The 17,263-nt window shown below is 35.4% G+C and overlaps 2 protein-coding genes across 4 annotated transcripts; both read left to right on the top strand.

Moving 5' to 3' along the window:
* The first annotated feature begins 3,810 nt into the window (after positions 1–3,810).
* Positions 3,811–16,284, top strand: LOC136799927 (uncharacterized). Of its 3 annotated transcripts, none has more exons than XM_067056555.1 (4): positions 3,811–4,009; positions 14,325–14,398; positions 15,239–15,364; positions 15,916–16,281. In XM_067056555.1, exons 2-4 carry the CDS (start codon positions 14,351–14,353, stop codon positions 16,084–16,086), a joined length of 345 nt encoding a protein of 114 aa, XP_066912656.1. In that variant the 5' UTR covers positions 3,811–4,009; positions 14,325–14,350; the 3' UTR covers positions 16,087–16,281. The 3 variants fall into 3 exon arrangements, with proteins under 3 accessions (XP_066912656.1, XP_066912655.1, XP_066912654.1); XM_067056554.1 differs by lacking the exon at positions 3,811–4,009 and adding an exon at positions 13,282–13,426 and having other exon boundaries at positions 15,916–16,283; XM_067056553.1 differs by lacking the exon at positions 3,811–4,009 and adding an exon at positions 13,745–13,840 and having other exon boundaries at positions 15,916–16,284.
* Positions 4,009–9,621, top strand: LOC136799926 (uncharacterized). Its single transcript, XM_067056552.1, has 6 exons — positions 4,009–4,593; positions 5,137–5,311; positions 6,043–6,828; positions 7,035–7,205; positions 8,015–8,325; positions 8,981–9,621. The coding sequence occupies exons 1-6, from the start codon at positions 4,105–4,107 to the stop codon at positions 9,176–9,178; spliced, it is 2,130 nt and encodes a 709-aa protein (XP_066912653.1). The 5' UTR covers positions 4,009–4,104; the 3' UTR covers positions 9,179–9,621.
* Positions 16,285–17,263: the final 979 nt, after the last annotated feature.

Genomic DNA, 17,263 nt, shown 5'->3' with positions numbered 1-17,263 from the left:
TATAAGAAGATACTCTCTAAGAATGTTCATGATGAAATTTTCCAGTTAATCAAGAATACACTAGCGATACTATGTAGTAACTGAATCTGAGAATGCAAATTTTAAGGCATTTTAAGAGCATATTTTCACTAAATTAACAATTACCCCTTTTATTGCTCAAGACTTTTAAACAAAAAAACGCCATATTTTTGTATCAGGTATGTACAACCTCGTACCCATGCCTAATCTTAATCTCTGTTTTAGATTGATGAGGAGATTAGCCCTCCGAAATTGGGAGGAATGAAAGTGCATGGGGAAAAAATCTTGGAAAAAAAATCAGAAAAAAATCAAAAATCATTTCGTACGCTTTTTTGGAAGTGATTTGGTGAAAAATTACCCCCAAACAGAGCAAATTTCGTAGATTTTTCACTACCCCCGGGCACTACATTCATTTTCTGGAAGAGCCCTTTACAATTTTCTAAGAACTAATTACCGAAAAGTACACGGCTGTCTATCAAGAGTTATTGATTTGATCAGGGATATGTTATAGCGGAGCTGGATAACGCACATTTGAAAAAGCCTTGTTCTATCTCTGTCCCTGACATTAAAATTTGATATGAAATTAAACTTTTTTAATTACAAATTCGTGAAATTTGGATTTCTTTTTAGCCAATGATTCTGCTGCTGCATTTATTGTTCACGATTAAAAACTTTTAGTTATCAAGAGGGTCTGTAAAACCAACGATGTAAAAATAATAGATAACCAACTACCTCTACAGGGTGTCCCTAATTAAAGTCGAGTTTGAACATGCGATTGAGTAGAAAAGTTTGTGTGTGTTATCGCTAAAATATAAGAAGGTTCTCCATCACACAGGCTTATTACAACAGGTAGTTACAACGTATAAATTAATTGTAATGACAAAGAAAAAAGAGGGAGAGCTTAAAATACAATTTTGTGAACACGCACATAAAACTTTCTACTCATAGTTGTGTTTCGACTCGATACTTTAATTAGGGACACCCTGTAGAAGGTACTTCTCCCAAGAGAACAACCATTGTTTTCCTATTGAAATGAGCACTCCTTTAAATAGCTCTGTGTGCAGTGCGTGTTATGCTTTTAGCTAGATTTTGACACACTTTTTGACATCCACTGAATTGATAGAAAATTTGAATTGTTATTTACTGCAAATTTTGGAATTTTTTTCAAAAGATAAAGGTACCAACCAATCTTTAGACAAATGGACTACGGATCGGCCTGATACCACTTAATCTTCATCTGGATAAATAAACGCTCATAAAATGATGTTATCTGAAAAATATATGTGTGATTTGAAGTGCGATATCTCACGAATGAAAAGTGCATGAAGGTTGCCTGATACAAAATAAACAGATGAATGTTTATAGAACAATAATACCTAATTAAAAAATTCCTTCTGTGAGGCTGCCTATAGGAAAATACACTTTTTCTAACCCAAATTTTGGAAAAATATACATCACGTGATTGATTCTGTCCAATAGAAGGTTGCAAATGAAGCAAGTTTTTATTTAATTGCACTTTTTACGATGCCAAATGTCATTAATATTTTTACAACCATAACACTGATGTTTTTTGAGAATCAAGGCAAGTTGGTTATCTATTATTTTTACATCGTTGGTAAAATATTGGTGAATGACAATTTAAAAAAATGAAAAACATTGTTTTCATTAGTAAAGTTATAAGAAATTTCTTCTGTAAGATTATAAATAGCTCTTTTTCATTTGAAATACCGCGCTACACCGCGGGGTGCCTCACTTTCTAACTGATATTTTCAGATAGCAAGTCGATAGCATGTCTGATTATGGAAAAAATTTCAAGTCAATTGAAACAATATTTGTCAAAATATTTACATCCGAAATTTTTATAGAGAAATCATGAAAGCTTCTCAAATTCACACGCTGATAAAAATAGATTTCATTTACAAGGAAGCTTTTGGGGTATCTCCTACAAATATTATTTTGATGAAAAGCGGGAACATCATAGCAAAATATATGCAAACGTACTGCATGAATACTTTGTCTGCTTCATTTTTCTTATAAAAACAGAACACTCAAGGGACAGAGATGGATTTCTATTATGAACAGTTTACAATAGAAAAGACAAAGAAGCAATCCGCTAAGGAATTCTCGTCCTTCATCCAGCTCCGCTATAACATATCCCTGATTTGATTCTTAGAAAGTGGATGATTAAAAAAATAAACTAAATAACCGCTGCGCATGCCCAATTGGAAAACTACTGTTAAGCTTTAAGCGCTTCCGCTTCCGGATAACAAACATGACGGAACACTAATATTGACCATAAAAACCAATGACGACGCAAAAAAAAAACACAATTCGCAAAAAAATCGAGATTGCCGTCCAATATCTTATGTGAAGCTATGAGTGCCTACTCACTCGTTGCGGTGGCAATCAAATTGCAGCTGGCAATTGACTCGAGCGACAAGAGCTTCTCAAAGCAATGATGGACTGAGAGTACACGCACGAAATAATCAGGACTACTTAACTGCCCCGTAAAGTAAGGTACACAACTAAAATGACGTCATGAGATAAAAGAGAAAAACTTTTTTCTGTTATTTATATTTTAACTTCATAGTGCTGTGAACCCTAAGCCCTCATCCTCCTCCTCTTTCTCCTCCATATTTAAATGTTTACCGTTCTCGAACTCCCATTGCGCTTCTCCCTAATTAGCAGACCATTTTCTTTAATTAAGGGGAGAGCTGAGTAATCATGTTTACGAAACAAAAATATTTATCTTGGGCTCTTGATACGTTGGCTCAATTTGAACGCATTTTTACCACTCTTGGTTCGATGAAAAGTTAAGACTAGCAAGTAGCTGTTGCTATGAATACCCTGCGAACGCATTCATAATCGAGAATGAATGTTTGAAGGCCGCATTCTACCAGATCGTTTTATTGGGACGCCATCCAAAAAGTGTACAGCTAGAGATTTCTATTCGCTGTTCATGGCTGACTGCTTGTCTCATTCCTTTAAAACCATTGCGAGCAGTGCAATATCGAAATCAACGTGCACAAAATCGTAATGTCATTCAAATTCTTCTTGGAGAAGAATTTGTCATTCAAATTCTATCAAGAGCTACACCCATTTTTTGTCTCAGCTGCAAATTATTTTGAGACAGACTTTAGAGATTGTATATGTTTGTTTGCATAAGCAAGCTAGCACATGATGTGGAACCATATTTGCATCAGATTTGTTATATTTTTGGGCTAGCACCCGCATCTGATTCCTCAGATGCCAGTTCTCGCTGTTGATCGTTTCCAAGCTCCTCGCAAAATTTTTAAACGCGGTCAAGTCAAATCCCGTGATGCAAACCTTCCAGATGTTGATTATTCCCTACCTTCAGAGCAAAGCGTGTCGTAGCATATCTCCACATCTGGTACGAGATAATCAACAACATGAATATTTTTCTGGCAAACAAGCACACTACGTGAAGCAAAAAAAGCCACTGCGGGGCAATGAAATTGTTCCAGTCCGTGTAATTTTTCTTGTGTTGATCTTATTTGTTAATTAAAGAAGCTTTGGCAGTAATTTCAAAGCCCAAAACTCCCGGACACGTGACCCATGTGTTTTTCAAACAAGATTTCTAAATGTGGGACAATGTTAAGGCTTCACTTTCAGTTACGTGCTTGCCACATTCTAAATACAATGCAACTTAAGCATTTTCTATACTCAGTTTGACGTAGTGACTTGTCACCCACTCACCTAGAAACTGGTGTTAGTGATGCGAATGAAAGAAAAGTGCCATTATGGCTTATTTTATGCGTGCGACAACGTCATCCTTTTTATTACATTGTCACTCGAAACCCCAAAGCTCATATTTAATTACATTTATGAAAAGACAGATTAAAAAATAGAAAGTATAGACTAACAGTATATAAACTGTTTTGAAAATACATTTGGCAAAATACATTGAAGGCCTCACTCGAAAAGAAGGCGTTGGTTGCTGCAGAAACAGATGGGAGAGATTTATAGTGTTGTGAGTTTGTAAATTTTCAATTTTGTGATTTCAGTAAATTCAATCATTTGAATTTATTTTCTGTGTTCATTTTTTAGAGAGAAATTATAATAAACATGAGATTGAAGGTTTTACGAAACATTTTGATAACTGTGTTATTTACCTTCGCATTCATTCACTTGGTTCGACCAACCAAAACCAAAAATAATGAAGCTGCCGTTGTCACTACAGTCCTTGATAGCACAAGCAATGCATTGGATGCCGCTACTGTTAACAAAGCAAAAAAAGCATCTACAGTAGCTGGCCAGCTGACTGAAGTTTCTTCTAAAGCAAGCAAATTTTCAGCTGTTCTCAATACAGGGCTTACACAGTTCAGTACTTATGTTTACGGAGTTACAGCCACCATGGCTGTTATTAATATTTTGTGGCCCGGTACATTTCCTGAAGGTGAGCCTGCTCACGTGGCTGAAATGAGAGCGTATTTTGAAGAATTAAAAGCGGAATTTCGTGTGGTGAAGAACCAGATCAACGATTTGAAGCTGTACGTTCAAGAGCGGAGTACGGATCAAGTTTACGCTGGCTACATCCTCTCAATCCATACCATGGTAAATCTTATTTAATGGACCTTTTCCCGTCGTTTTGTGTACGTTTCCCATTTCCGCACTAAGATTCGTTTCACTTTCCCGTAATCTTTCGGCTGTTTTTCCCGTGATAACCGGCATTAAATTGAAAAGGGTTTTTTTCTAAAGGTACGGAAAATCTTGCGCCCACTCACAAAATTGCCAAGCTTTCCAAAGCTCATTTAACTACCCGGAGTCCTGGTCTTGGCAAAGGAATCTCAGTGTAGAAATGGGAATCTTATACAAAACGACGGTTTTAATTTGAACCTCTCTGTAATTCAATCAAACAAAATTCCCCATACCAGATCGAATTAGTAAGAGTAAGCTGGTAGTTCACTAAACTTTAGATTTTCATAATTCTGAAACCAATTATAGAAGTGGGTTGTTTTTGAACCTTATAAAGGTTTTTAAGAAAAAGGAAAGTGGCAACAGATGTCAAAAACACCCGGATGAGTTGGAAAAGATTCTTTTTGAAATAAATAACTATCTTGTGAAATCTTATCAAATGAATATCACTCTATACCACAGGAACTTTATTTTCAAGAATATACAGATTCCTCTGACGCTTTGAGAGAGGCCTACGGCGAGTCGTTTGCGGCGAATTATGATCAATTGGGAAATCATGCCGATCATCTTTACACTGGACTCGTTATTACTAATGATAATCTCAACATCGCTAAAAATGCCATCTCCTATACCAAAGGTAATAAAAATCTTGTTTATAGTACAGTGGACTATCTCTAGTAGTCTAAGACGAGTTCAAAAAATAAAGAATAACCTCAAGCACGCAAATTAGCAGACGGGCGGGAATTTTGTCCGCGCGGGCGAAAAATAGTCGGAGTGGCTCAATGTCTGTAACAGACTCTATTTTCCGCCACCGCCCAACATATTACGTTTTATAATATACAACTATGTTATATCGTAATATCATAATAATATATTACACGGACGATAGCATCGTCTAGACACTCTCTTATTCGAGATTCTATAATTCAAATCTTCCTTTAATTCAATCTATAACTTAGTCCCCGTTAAGGAGAAATCTTCTTAAAATGCTTTTTATAATTCGAATTTCTTTTCGAAAAAATGAGATTTCCCGCTTGAGTTCGAATTAGCGAGAGTAATCCTCTTTATAATTAATAATACCTTATTTTACGAATATTGCTAGGCAAGTATTCAACGGCCTTGAAATTAATACTCCAAAAATTTATACGAATTTTATTGCTTTTTCAAGACACCATGGCTGGTTTTAATTAAGGAGTTTTTTATTAGCACGAAATCTTTCAATTCGTGTTAATAAAATGACTTGTAATATTCGTGTAATAAGGTAATATATTTTCGGTACTTTCTCATCATCTGCTTAAAATTAGAACCCAGATTTTCTCTTAAGTATCTACTTCTTTACAATGAAAAAATAAATTTTCACGTATTTAGGCGATCGGAGCAAAGTATTAAAGATCATGTTTGAGCTATTTAACGTCATCAACATGGGTATCAAACATGAAGCCCTTTATTACCGATTGAAGGACGACACTGAACAAATTGACGTATTGGCAGACCGCTGGGCAACTCGAATGAACAACCTGCAGAATGTGATGAAAGCCATTGATGATGAGATTGTGAAAGGTGCAAAAGAACAAATGGAGACAGACCTCGACGAAAATGTCGTTGAACTAAAAAACAACGACAACCAAGTGATGTCAGAGAATTTATACACCTTTTTTAGTGAAAAATATTACTGGAAAGATTGGGTGGTTATTGTGTATTCCAAATCTGTAAAAGGTCATGACAATCACGCTTACAGTTACTGTAGCAACAATGCAGTGTTCAGAATGAGGCTGGGAAATGGCGTCGATAAAACAATGTACTTGTTTCACATTGATAAAGCTTCTGGATCATGGATGACAAAAACACAAGCCAAAAACATCCTGAAGACAGGCCCTTACACTTACAAAGATACTTGCTACCATGGGAGGGTCAGATATACATGCGACAGGCCACAAAACGATTTATCAAAAACTATTGACGCCGTAAAAGATGACCTCAAAGTATGTTCTGTCACCAAAGGAATTGTCATTTTAAAGAAGGATAAGGGATATGGTATTGCACCAAAAGTAGCCAACAGAATCAGAGGTCATTTTCTAAAGGGTGAATTCAATGCTTTTGTTATTGGACCTTGGGGAAGCTCATCTCCACAAGAATCTGTTGAAGGTGTAACAAGTAAGTATACATTACCTTTTAATTTCATCACCTAGTTTCTGTAGACATCTAAGATCTAACCAGACCTCAACTCACGCCATTAGTTCTCTAATTCTTCTTGATTCGTCAGGGGGTGCGATGCAAATCTCTTCTGGAATAGCCCATTGTTCGCGATTCACAAACCTTATAAACTATCGAATTTTGAGAAATTTCTTTATTTCGAACAGTAAACGGTGGATGGACGTCATATACAGATTGGACCAGCTGTTCCCAAACCTGTGGAGGTGGAACGCAAACAAGAAGACGTTATTGCCGTAACCCGGTGGCTCAAGATGGCGGAAGAGTGTGCTCCGGACAGGATACTCAGTCAAAATCTTGCAACACCTTTAGTTGTTTTTGTAAGTATTTGAAAAAATCTTTTTGAAAAATGCTCGATATCTTCTTTGAGCCTACTTGCTTGATTCCAAAATTTTCGGATTAATATGATACCAAATGAACAGTCACTTGAGGCTTGGGGACACGAGAAGTTTTTTTTGCGTTGGTGCAATGCAACATGCTCCATCCCACCAACCTGAAACGCTTTCTTGTGTCTCCACCCCATTTTTTCGTTCTACCAATAAAAGTAAAATCTCACTTTCGTTCCTGTACAAAATCAGCGTGTCTATTGGGTATTCCCTCACTTTTTGTCCCATGAAATAAAAAAAGAAACCACGGGACAGGAACTTTTTTTCTTGTTTTGGTGGGATAGAACATGTTGCATTGCACCAACGCGAAAACTTCTCGTGTCCCCAAGCCTTTAAACAGTTAATCTTTAATGCTGACACATCAAAATATTTGGCTTCTGGAGCAAGTCATTTCTAATAGATATATTTCAAAATAGATATTATTATTTCTAATCAACTGATGAATGCGTAAGCAAGAAACTTTAAGTATTGAAAAGAAATACAACGTTTCTTAATCTTTATGTTTCTAAATAGATATATTTTTCAAATGAGAGTGTGGGATCGTTAAAGGGTTCCAAACAACACAAACCCTTTAGTCAATCCATTTCTTGCATGAGATTAAATGATAAGCACTAGTTCAGGCAGCCAACCTCTTGCCTTGCCTATTCTTATTGTTCGATTAGGCCAAGAAATAGGTAGGGTAGCCAGGGTCAATTGTGGGTTGTCTAAACCAGAGCTAAAATTTCATTATCATTGTTTTTCAGCTAAAACTTTTTTGACGGACAAAATAGAGAAAATCATGTCCTCGAAGAAAAGTTTAGACAACGAAAAATTCGCCGAACATTTGCGTGATCAACTTAAAACAACTTATCCCGAGTACCGTTTCTCCGTCAACACGTACAACTCTATTAGTGGCTCTGACAAACATTCCATGCAAGGATACCATTACGTCAACATCTTCCGTAAACACGGCCGTAACGTCGTTGTTGCGTTTACAAAAAAGACGAACAGCGTTCCTAACTCATCCACTTTGAAAGCGATCGAAGAACGGATTGTTGAAGCCATTAAGAATAAGGTGAGTCTTACATATTTTCTTCCCCTATTAATGGATTTTACGTAGCATAACGTTCTTATATATAAGTTAAAAATAGAAACCATAACAGGACTCTCAAACAAAAGATCTTATCGGAGTTTTTGATTTTTCTAAAAAAGCGATGCATTGTGGGATTGTTTCGGGAGAATTACAATAGAAATTTTTTAAGAATTCCTCGAGGGAATTCTACAATCTCACAATGCATCGCTTTTTTAGAAAAATCAAAAACTCCGATAAGATCTATACTCTTATGGTAAAGTACCGTCGTTCTGGATAAAATTCCAATTCTCGGGCCATAAAACATTCTACTAACTTTCCCAGGAATATTTTTCCCGAGAAAACCGACATAAGATTGGGAAGGTTTTTTTTTAAAGGTACGAAAAATCTTATGTTGACTGAGGCGTGACCGAGGAAACTGCTTAACTTACCGAAGCTAATTTTTCAACTACCCGGAGTCTTGCTTCTTTTGCTAGAAAAAATGGCAGTGGAATCTTACTCTAGAAAATAGAACTTTACCAAAAATGACGGTATTGCTTGATTCAACAAATTTTTCTCGTATCAACTCACACTTGGTTCTAACCATAAACAAACATCACAAGGACAATATTTAAATGCCCGTTCTGTTACTTCATTACAGGGAAAAGACGCCAAGAAGTCACGTGAATTAGCATGGACTGCTTTGAAGAAAGAAGGTTACCGTGTTGCCATGGTGTTAGTTGTCCGATTTGGAAATGGCTTACGCTCTAGATCGACGGGCGGTGGCATTTTCTTCGAAAATTTCAATTCTTCTGGAAGCCACAAATCTTCACTTGTTGTCATGTTAGGAAAAGCGTAAAACCTTTTCATAATTTTTTGTATTTGAATGTACCTTTTCTATGACCTTATTTTCGAACCCCTTTCAATTTTTCAATGGGTTCATTGAGGGGCTGCATTATTGCTGATATCAGATACAAAATAAAAGTTGCTCAAAAGTTGTAGTTGTAGGGACATTTTTATGCTGGTAAAATTATTTTTTGGAGAAAGCATTAAAATAAAGTAATTCAACTAATGATTTTGTATTAAAAAACTTGGTTTTATTTTTGGATTGCTTCCAATTTTACTACAAACTTTGTAAATGAGGGGAAAATAACCAAAATACCGGCAAAAGGGATGCACTTTTCTCACTTTCCAGTATCTCTTATAACACGAGGTCTTTTATTCACTTTTTTCTTGATCGTATAATTTATTCTATTTATTCCTATGTAAGTTTTATTCATTAAAGATATTCAACCAAATCAATTGTCACAAATAGCTTTATCCCTATCACAAATATTACCTAATCAAATTTCTCTGATTATAAACAACTTTTTCAATGAGGATACCCCTTATCTTTTAGGAAATTTAAGAATAACTATTTGCCCCCTTGAAAATGAAAAAAAAAACGCTCCTTTAGACCCCCTGGAAATGTTAAAAACATTCACAATTTTTGAAGCCTTGGGAACGTCTTTAACTTTTTGGGTTTCAAGCCTAAAAATGTTTTCACCATATTTTGTGACCATTTTTACCCATTTTCCTAACAAAACGGGTGTTTTTAAGTCCACAAAGCCTTAAAATATTCTTAACTTGTTATTAAAAGTTTAACTATCGAAGTTTTATGTTCTTATAGAGTTTGCTCTTATAAAACGGAAACGTGTATGATATGTAGTTAAAAAATGGCAAGCAAAACAAAGATTAGTGCCTACTTAAAGCGAATGGACTTTGGCCGGAATCTTTTCTATGTACTGCGAATAGAAACCTGCTATAATAACAACGATAATCAACATGCTAAGCTCTTTAAATGATTTAAAACAACCTAATGATTTAACATCCAATAGCCGATCAATTTGCTTTGTTCTAGGAGGATTAATGATTCATTTGCCTTACACAGTCAGAGACAAATAAACTTTATAGCTTAATTAGTGAATACCTTTTGACTTTCATTAGATACCTTTTATTTTCTAAAACCTCTTATTTATTGACCTTTTCTAGGTTTTATGTTTTTAAAAATATCTTTTCAGATTCATAAGCATAATACATGTTTAATGCGATTACTTATTGGATGTTGAATGAATAGCCTGCATTTTATGAAAATATTTCATGACCTCTTGTTAATAAATTGACTATAGTCTCAGTTTTTAACCTTTACAGCCACTGTAAACCCCTATCTACTTGAAGAGTTGATCTGCATTCTACAGTGCGATAAACTTTATCTATATCGAGAAACTTTAACTATATCTTTATCAGAGAGCCACTCCCTTCTCATACACCCACTGGGAACCCTTCCCACAAGAAAAATTGGCCAAAATATCGTCCCGGTAGAAAATTATCCTCTAATTTTTGTCCCCATTGAAAATAATCAAATAAACCAATCCTCACTGCAAAATTTTATACTATTTTCCCATCCCCACTGAATTTTCTGTCTTGAAAACAAAAGAATTGATATTCCCAGCCATATAAGCAGTATGAAAATATTAATCCCCATCGAGTTTCAGTCTGTTATTTCTATCCCCACTGGCTGAAAAAATCCTACCAAGTCTGTGAGAAGGGGGTGTAGAAAATAAATCCAATTCGCGTATATTCTGAACGGGTCACTGAGACAGGGTTGTAAATACGATGAAGTTACTTGGACTGATGCAAACAAACAAATTAACTGAATCGAAATTTGGAGGTTTAATGCTTAGTCATATTTAGGGGGAACAATTTGGGGAAAAATATCGCCTTCCATGATTGGGCGACGAATGGACGACGATGAAGCGTGGACGCTGTGAGCTTGTTTGGTAATAGAGTTTTTGATATAATTGCCCCCGCAAGGAGCGCAGCGACTGAGGAGGCATTCATAGCTTCACGCAATATATTGGACTGGAATCTCGATTTTTTGCGAATTGTTTTTGTTTTTGCGTCGTAATCGGCTTTCCGGCCAAATAAGTGTTCCGCAAAAATATGGCGGTAAATTATACAGCGGTAAATGTTATACATATTTTCATATTACGTTATATGCAATTACCATTATTGCGTATTACATTTTATTAGTTTTGATTTAGCATTGAAAAGCTGAAGCGAGTGTTATAAATGCCAATTATAGAAAAAGTATAGTGATTACACCATAACACGAATTACAATATTACTTGTGCAAATCAAAACAAACAAAATGGCAGACTGGTTATGATGATGAGCTGATTGACTGGAAAAAGTGTTTTGTATGTCAAATTTTGTTTCTTGTCTTTCAAACTGAATACTAAATACTGTAATTTAGTCAGAAGTTCATTTCAGCAATGATTTCAATTCTTTTTCTGGAATCTTTAAAGAAGTTTGCTCAAGTTTTCAAATGTACATTTGATATTTTTGTTCAAACTGTAATTTATCTTTGTCTGTGTTATTATATTAATAACTAGCTTTATTGTTTATAGAGCTTCTTGAGCTTTAAAGACCATCATATGGTCGTAACTCGAGAAAGTCCTTCTTAACTTGGTAAAACAAGATACCGGCAAAGTACAAAAAAGTTGAATGTACACATAAGTAAAGTTGAATCCAAAAGTGGTTGAATGTGTTGAATGTAAACAAACTTTTTTCAGGTTTTTAAAATAGTCTATTTTAAAAACCTGAAAATAGTTTGTTTACATTCGTTTAACTTTGCATGCGCGCGTTCTACTTTTTCATGCAGTTGTGATAGGGGCCGTCCATATAGTACGTACGCAGAGATTTTCCAAAAATTTGATACCCCCTCCCCCCTTGAACACAGAGAACTATAGAAATGATGTCATTTATACAATAGATGTACGCTTTTGCTAAACCCCCCTCTCCCCCTTCACTGCATACGTACCATATGGATGGCCCCATAGCCTAAATAACTTACGCTTTAGGGGTTTGGTGAAATAGCTCCAATTCTAGCTTTCCAAGTTAAGGCATTTAACGGTGGTTAGACTATAGCTAAAAACTCAAAAATTCTAGTTTCCTGAAGGCCCGTCTCTTCACTGCTCTTCATTGTCTGCGCTGCAATCATATCTTAATGGCTTCAATCCTTTCAGCTTGGAGAAAAGATTGCATCATGAAAAAGTACTATGCACTTGAAAAAAATTAGGCACATTTCAACTTTTCGACTGTACGTCTGAATGGACCACAATGACATTCCTTTATTTTTCTTTTGACTGCAATCACAGCGTACGCAAGTGGAGCCCGGGCCTTAACTAGGATTGGTCTATTTCAGATGGCACAGAACTTTTTGATAAATTTTATACGCAGTATCATCTTATCATCTTACTATTGTTTATTAGGCAAAGTAGCAATAGAGAATTGTTGAAATATATAGCAGCCAATGAAAAATAAACAAGCTATTTCTGATTACCTTGTTGATTTATTCACCGCTATATATTTTGCCTACAATCTAAGATGTCTGCAGCATTATCGGAAAAGGTCTATTTAGTGAATGATCATGACATATATCGTTGTAAGAAAAAACAAACAAACAAGGAGATGTGAAAGTCAGTAAGATAATGATACCATGATTTTCGAAATATGTTTTTGAGAAGCTTTTCTAGATTTATAAATTGTCAAGCTGCATGAATTCTTCAAGTATTTTGTTAATGGAATATGATTTTTTTTCAATCAATCAATAAATAATTAAATCAATCAATTATTCCTGATTATTTTTTATGATTTAATTTTTAAAGCATTAAAAGCTTTATAAGTGCATGAAATGACCTTTCTGTGGGGGCATTTAGTAAAAGCTATGACTAGTATATAAGAATGGGAGGAAAAGCTTTATAAAATGTAAAATCAAAAGTTCTGTTTCATTGTGGTCAATAAACCTGCGAATTATTTTTCTATAAAATAGAAATAAATAAAAATAGAGTTAAATTAGCTTTACGATTTTCACAATGGTAGGTAATCTCTGAGACTTTATTGAATCACATGATGCAAATTAATTAAAATCGACCTCTGATTTGAAAAATTATGCCAGTGTCAAATTAGAGGCTGAAGTGAAAGTTAGTAAGAAAACGATTCATTTGAAAAATATCGAAATTAACTCATCAGGTCCAAATAAATCCAACAATGGATGCTGCTACAGGTACGTGCTTCTGTAATGGTAACAGTTCACTCTCTTATTCCATCTTATTTGGACCGAGCATTTTCTTTTTTTTATCTTTTTTTTTTATCTATAGTATAGTAACACGAACAAATAGTACAAATCTAAAGGTTCCTATCCTCCCGCAAAAGGACCACCAGATCATACCGCCAGGAGGAAGGAACCCCAAATGAGCTTACAAAATGAGCAATAATGACTAAGAAATGAATATATATATAAAAACAACAAAAACTAACTACAGAAAATAATTGATAGCAAGAAGAAACAAACAAAAAGCATTCATTTTCTTTGCATGGTAGAGCATCCGGCTACGGTGCGCAAGGTTGTGGGTTTATCCCATAATGGTACTTGATGCCTCTCTGCTTGATGCTCAGCAAGTAAGAGAAGGGTTCAATGGTAAGTGGAGAAATCCAGGGAGAAAGAATGACGCCCTCCCCTACCTTCGGGTAGATAGCTATCGAAAGAGGAGCCTTCGGGTCGCCTCCGACTGTGGTCACAGACATACTTACTTATTTTCTTTGAATTAGGAAAAGATTCGAATTGCATTTTGGATGTCTTTCCAGCTGAAGGAGCCAATGTTTTGGTTCGAATTAAAGAGAAATTAGAATAACCGAAGTTCAAATAAGAAAGAATTGACTATATTTCGCTATTTATATACTACTCTGTTAAATTTTTACGGGACTTCATCGTAAAAAAGACGCCATTTTTACATTACGCATATATTTATTTCTTTTTGATTTAACTAATTTTTCTTCCCAGTAGCAAATTCATTATTATATTGTCCTAGAACAGAAATATACTATTACTAGAGCCAGTCCCGGAACGGGTCTTTTGTGTAACAAAATTGTTTCTAACGTAATGCATTTTAATTTTGTTACAGGACAACAAAATAAAGGTTTCCACGAAATGACCAGTCCAATCACACACCAAACTCAAGTGCAGGTGAATCCACAAGTAAGTCTGAGCACGAAGTATTTCAAACCTATTTTAGACCGAGGCTTAGACCTGCATATGTCAATATCCTGTCTCAGAACCCCAGATGAAGTTTTTCTCTCAGTGGGGATAAAAATTATTATTGAATTAGATAGAAATTATATATTGTTCCAAGGTTAAAATATCCAGTGGGGATGGTTTTGGAGTGCAATTTTTAATCGTTGAATTTTAAATAGGGATAAAATCAAAAGTCAATTTTCCAATGGAGCTGGGGTCCCAGCAGGTCTGTGACACAGGGGTGTATATCCCCATAGGCCGTTTCACAGTCGAAATGAATCATGGGTAATAAGGACTGTTTGCGCTTTAGTTACGACTTTCGGTTGGTTAAACACAAAAATCTTCAAAATTCTTCGAAACCAATGAAGACCAATAGTAACTCGTCATTATTTTACAGTGGTCCTGATTAACCATACGCTTTGCGACTGTGAAATAACGTTGTGTGCCAGCTGGGTAAGCTTGAGGATATTGTACAATTTATGGTAGCAAAAGCAAACGAACACATATTTCAAGTAACCCAGCATTTAAACCCCATCAGAGTTGATTGTGAGAATATTCGTGAATAAATCTGGTCCAAAGAAATTCGGTCACTAAACCGAGGAAAAGTCCTCAACAATAACATATTACTGCTGTAAATATAACAAATCCATAAGTCGACTTAAACAAATTTTATACCCATTTTAAGTTTTTAAGTTAAGAAACTAAGCGTATTAAGAACCCATTGTAAGAACATTTAAGCCTAAGAATAAAAAAAAATTGAAATATGTATTCATTTAGTATTTGATTGAATCTCTTACATCAAAGGTTGTTTATCCTGCACCAATTCAATCATTGGAAACTTATCCATCCAACTACAAATGTCTTGCATGGACTGGTTATGCATGTTGTTCATGCCCTCTTGGATGTGCCGCTGTTCTCGCTTCAAACCATGTGAGTTGTTAACTTAAATCTCTGGTTTTCAGCATGAACTCTTTCAGGGCAACGAAAATCGAAAAAATCGATTTTTCGTTTTTTAGAAGTTTAAACTTCAGAGCGATCTAAATAAGTCATGTTTGGGTTCGTTGGAAAGCTCTTTTTATGTTTTATCTTTTCAGCGTGCCAGATTTTTAAATAAGGTCCTCAAAAAGTGTTACGGCAGCCGAAAAGTATCGTTCTTTTCACAGTGGGGATAGGAATTTTATGAATAGGGATGGAAATTCTATCGTTCCTGAGTCAAAAAATTTAGTGGGGATGGTTTTGGAGTGAAATTTTTTCCATTTTTTCCATTGAATTTCAAACATGGATGGAAGCAAAGTCAATTTCCTGGTGGGGCTAAAGTTATGGGTTTCTTCCACCGGGAAGGAAATTTTGGCCATTTTTTTTTGATTCCATTAAAGTAACATTACCATAATTAATAGGTTAGTAATGTTGCATTGCACCAACGCGAAAAAATCTTCTCGTGTCCCCAAGCCTTTAGAATACTTTATTTCTTTTACCTATAGGTTGATATGGCCTTAACAATGCGTAACTATGAAGCTGCTGAAATCCATTCCAAACGAACAAAATGTTTATCCATTACTGCTATCATTCTTGGATGTATTTTCAGCTTTCTCGTGTTTGGTCTCCCGATAATCTTACTTTTAGGAGCTACTTCTCGTAGTAATTCTTATTAAATATTTTGTTGAAATATTACTCTTATTGTACTTTAATCGAAAAAAATTGTAAAAGGACGGTAGGGACACCACAGTTTATGCTTTAATCCCGGGGGGGGGGGGCACTCGATCTGAAAACGACCATACGTTCGGCCCAAAATTTGGCTTCTAAAATCGGACCCTTACAGTGCAGTGAATTTCCATGGAAAATCTTACCCTTACAGTGCACTTTTTCCAAATTTCTCGCCCGTAAGGGCGAAAATTTTTGCAATTTTCCAAGAAAATGTGGAATTTTTCCTCCAAAATTGACCAATTTTGTGCCAATTTTACCAAAAAATTGGCCTTTTATCACTATTTCCTACCTTTACAGTGCACTAGCTGAACTATGAAAAACCTACCCTTAAGGGCCGAACGTCTGGTAAGTCATTTACCTTGAGTGCCCCCCCCCCCCGGGGCTTTAATCAAAATTTGAACGATTTTTCTTCTGACTAACCCAAATGTAGAGCCTCCTTTAAACTTTCAGAAAATAGCCAAATGCGCAAACACATTTATGTAATGTTGATATATTTTTTGTTAAATTTTCACTATAATAAACGTAAATATTTAAGAGGCGCACACATTGAAATATAATATTCTAGTGCCCAAGTTAATTTTGAAAATTAGCCTAGCAAATCTGAATTGTGAAATAGATGTGTTTCCTTTGGCGTGCCCTCGGCGATAGCCTTGAGCTCTATCGAGATCCGGGGGGGGGGTACACTGACCTTGACGGTCGACGGGGACGTGCCGCTAGAGTTCGAAAAGTTGACCCTGTCAGATAGGTATTTTTGTAAAATGGTGACCTGTCAGAACACAATTTTCCAATTTCCACCCTAACAAGTGGCAAAATTGACTAAATTAGGGAAGCATCATATAAAAAATCCAGCTCATCTCAATTCTTTTTGTAAAATTCTATGAAACATGTACAATATCACTTTTATCTTCTTCTTAGTACGCCCTGTTTCTCTTGTCTCTGGTGAATCAAAGTTCTTTTTGATCGATCAGCAGAAATCAATGGGAAAGGGATTTCAAATTCCTCTTCAGCAAGGTAATTCAAGTTCTCCAAATTTGAAGTCGTATCCATTGTATATATTTTATTGATCTGTGTTTTAATCAATGGTTTTCTTGGTACTTGGCTTATGGGCGGCATTTTATATGACAC

This window comes from Clytia hemisphaerica, unplaced genomic scaffold (genome assembly GCF_902728285.1).
Source record: "Clytia hemisphaerica strain Z4C2 unplaced genomic scaffold, Clytia hemisphaerica genome assembly, whole genome shotgun sequence".
Lineage (NCBI taxonomy): Eukaryota > Metazoa > Cnidaria > Hydrozoa > Leptothecata > Clytiidae > Clytia > Clytia hemisphaerica.
This window is presented reverse-complemented; position numbering and strand designations above follow the sequence as displayed.

Excerpts from the sequence above, each read along its gene's own strand:
- LOC136799926 (XM_067056552.1), top strand. The coding sequence starts at position 4,105 with ATGAGATTGAAGGTTTTACGAAACATTTTGATAACTGTGTTATTTACC. Across the intron at positions 7,206-8,014 it reads CAACACCTTTAGTTGTTTTT|CTAAAACTTTTTTGACGGAC; the intron begins GTAAGTATTTGA and ends ATTGTTTTTCAG. Across the intron at positions 8,326-8,980 it reads TTGAAGCCATTAAGAATAAG|GGAAAAGACGCCAAGAAGTC; the intron begins GTGAGTCTTACA and ends ACTTCATTACAG.
- LOC136799927 (XM_067056553.1), top strand. The coding sequence starts at position 13,786 with ATGGTACTTGATGCCTCTCTGCTTGATGCTCAGCAAGTAAGAGAAGGG. Across the intron at positions 13,841-14,324 it reads AGTAAGAGAAGGGTTCAATG|GACAACAAAATAAAGGTTTC; the intron begins GTAAGTGGAGAA and ends ATTTTGTTACAG. Across the intron at positions 14,399-15,238 it reads AAGTGCAGGTGAATCCACAA|GTTGTTTATCCTGCACCAAT; the intron begins GTAAGTCTGAGC and ends CTTACATCAAAG.